This window comes from Echinococcus granulosus (assembly GCF_000524195.1).
Source record: "Echinococcus granulosus chromosome Unknown EG_S00037, whole genome shotgun sequence".
In the NCBI taxonomy this organism is placed as follows: domain Eukaryota; kingdom Metazoa; phylum Platyhelminthes; class Cestoda; order Cyclophyllidea; family Taeniidae; genus Echinococcus; species Echinococcus granulosus.
The window spans coordinates 564,257-567,419 of NW_020170417.1; the positions used below are offsets into that span (position 1 = coordinate 564,257).

The following is a 3,163-nucleotide window of genomic DNA, read 5'->3' on the forward strand; positions in this document are numbered from 1 at the left end:
ACACGGCCATCTTTCGTAGGTATCGCGAAGTACACACTGTTTCTTGCCCAAAGAACGGCACAGTTGAGCAGCACATTTGTGTACCCAGAGGGCACAGTGTCAACCACACTGAATAAACGATGATTCATGACTGGACAAGTAAGCCGCTCCGGAGAGGCTGCTAGACGTTACCCAAACGTAGCATACTGCAAAACCCATCGCATTGCGCTACCACAAAAGAACAAGTCGTAGAGAAAGTGCACGTAACTAGAGAGCAAGACTAGTGTTAAGGGACCCAATTCTAATGAAGGAAATTCAGTTGAAAAGGCAAAAACGAAGTAGAGAGCGACCTGCAAAATAAACTGTCAGTTGACCTCAATCACTGAAAAGATTATAAGTAGTTAGTATCACAACTTATTGAGAGAAGACGGAAAGGATTTCGCTATGCTCAGTAACGCACAGCTAGCGCTGCAGATGCATTCCAGTTTACAATTGCTAATAACGTCAACTTGCGATCCATATACACAGCCTGCAATTCAATCAACACATAAATTACCAAGCCACCAGAGGGCAAAGCCGTTCAAACATGAAGAAACACTTACTTGTTCTTTTTCCCGTAGTCAGCGAGAATGAGATCCTTCAGCTGATACTCCACCTTGATCCACTCCTCAGGAGTAAGCGTGGGCCAGATGTGATGTGGCTCAGTGATGGTGGTTTTGTCTGGCTTCAAAGTCACTTTCGCCTTGTCGTTGTTCACATGGAGGGCGCGAAGGATGAGGATTAGACGCGAAAAGGCGGTATAGGAGCTAATAGACTTGAGCCAGTCATCATAAAGGTTAAATAGGACCATCTGCGGCTCCGTCGCCTTGAGAATGAGATCACCAAACTTCTCCACCTTCAAACAGGCCTGGAAGGGCAGCTGTAGCTCCGATCCCTACAGAATAAGGGAATAGGGTCTACGTTAATCTCTTTTGCTGGACAACTCTGACAAAGGGAGAGCTCTGCGGTCTCCACTGCGGCTTTTCTGCCAGCTCGGCGTCGATGAAAGAAAAATTACAGCTAATTCAACAATTGTCATGAATGCAGAAAGTTATTATTACAAGGTTAGAAATAAACATATACATCTTTTCAGCGGGATACAAACCAAAAAAACGTGAAAAAACCGAGTGCTTTCTTAAATAGTTAGCAGAAAAACAATTTTGAATTAGTAAGAATACGAAATGAAAATCGGAAGTCGTAGCAGCCCATTAAAGTCTGGGAACAGAACAGCTTAGGATGTAGGGAAACCACTCGTCGCTTTCTGCCCGGAGAGAGAAGGACACCATTGAGCAACACAAACGCGTAACCAAGGTGCACATTAAATTAACAAAGACCGTGTCTCAAATGATCCATCACGAAGAAAGAGTTCGTAGACCAGATGGTATCATAAACAGATTATAGTGTGACACCTTTTCATACCAATCGATTCACATCCTAGATAGAGTGGACACGAAAATCACGTAAGTTGTTGAATCGGTAGGTGCAACTAGGGGGAAAAATGGTGCCTACTACTGCTTGAACTCGAACGGAAGAATCTTCAGCTTGTTAAACTCTAAAATGAAATACAATCCATGGCACATCATAATTTCGAGAGTCGAATGAAGCATGAGAAATATGCTAGAGAGTAAGATAACTACCCGAATTAAGTCAAGAAAGCTCACCAAAAAGCCTTCGCGTAACACTTCATGCTACATGCATGCCCACGTGAGCATAACGGAAGTACTTTACTTTCTGCCGAGAGAACAACGCAACCACAACCATCGTGATTGTGCAATTAGTGAGAAAAGTGCTGAACACTAGATACTCAAGGTGGTAAACGTGCTTAAAAATCTAGAGTTGTTTACTGACTATGGAGATAAACCCGTCGTAATCGCCCATTCTGACAAAAGAGATGTCGAGAAACTGTCCATTCACTTTTGTCAAGAGAACGATAATTTTACCTCACGACGGTGTAGTCAGGGGGTGACATTAAGTCGCATTTGGCCTTTCAAAAGAAACAATATAATTCGAAGATGTCTGTTCATTGGTAGGAATAGGTCAACAGGTACTGGGTCCTAGTGCGCCATGGGAATTACGGAAAGTTAAGGAATGGCAGTGATTTGTTCGGAAGAATTGGCGCATGCACAGCTTCTTCGTGTCTCAACCAACCTCGGAGACGTACAAGCAAAATAGTTCACAAATAGTTGGCTCACCAAAGGAATAGTTGATATGGTCGGAGGAAAAGGCATGAAGGTTAAACACAACAAACTCGAGAACACTCAGCTACTGAATGGTTAACCAGCCCGCTGTAACCTTCGATAAAATCGGTCTAGGGTACAAAGAAACCCTTCATTCATTTCTACCCACGAAACGATAGCATTAGTGCGTCACAATCGAGAAACCGGAATACAAAACCGACACACCTAGCCATGATAAAATTAAATATATACATCCAAAACCTCCAAAGCAAATTTTGCAAATGAGAATGACGCAGTTGATTAACTGCTGCGTAATAAGAGGTGCGTTATATTGAAAACCTTTTCGGGCAGTCCGAGTAACGGACATGCTCCAAAATCTACAGAGATACTGCTACAAAGACTGGTGTAACAGTCCATCGTACCCCGCTGGCGAAACGGAAGGGGGTGTAGAAAACCGCCCATTTCTTTCTGCCCACAGAACGCCACAATCGCACAGCACGATCGTGCAACTAGGGGGGCAACCCTCCATTTCATACTTCAACCAATTTACCACAATAAACACTAATTCGTGTTACGCTTCTTCGTACTGCACGGTGCACATGACTTTCTGGCAGGGAACGACATCGGTACACTTCCTTCCCATGTAACTAGAGGGCAAATACCAACTCCACTTCGAGCAAAAGAGCCAACACATTTAAAAACTGAAACACCACTTTACTATCGGACGAAAATAGCATCCCGAAGTACCCAACCGCAATGGTTTAGAGCGTAGAAAATCCATCCATCCATTTACGTCCAGGGAACGACATAATCACCAACATTGAAGTTGTGTAACCAGAGGTCAATACCTTTAAACCCTACTCGTTCGTTCTTATAGCCAATTACCAACTTCATTCCACCTCAACAATGAAAACCCACCAAAGCAGTGCCAATGAAGAGCTGAAGAGGCGTGCAATACGACCTCACAC

At 43.6% G+C, this 3,163-nt stretch overlaps 1 protein-coding gene across 1 annotated transcript in view; it reads right to left on the reverse strand. All coding sequences in view use genetic code 11, as the record gives it.

The window, feature by feature from the left end:
* The window catches only part of EGR_05260 (Pre-mRNA-processing-splicing factor 8), a gene marked incomplete at both ends in the record, with an annotated part of 21,522 nt that overhangs the window by 3,813 nt on the left and 14,546 nt on the right, over nt 1-3,163 (reverse strand). Inside the window, one exon of the mRNA XM_024494509.1 lies at nt 582-913. Within this exon, the coding sequence (XP_024351130.1) occupies nt 582-913 (332 nt within the window). The remainder of the gene's footprint in view (nt 1-581; nt 914-3,163) is intronic.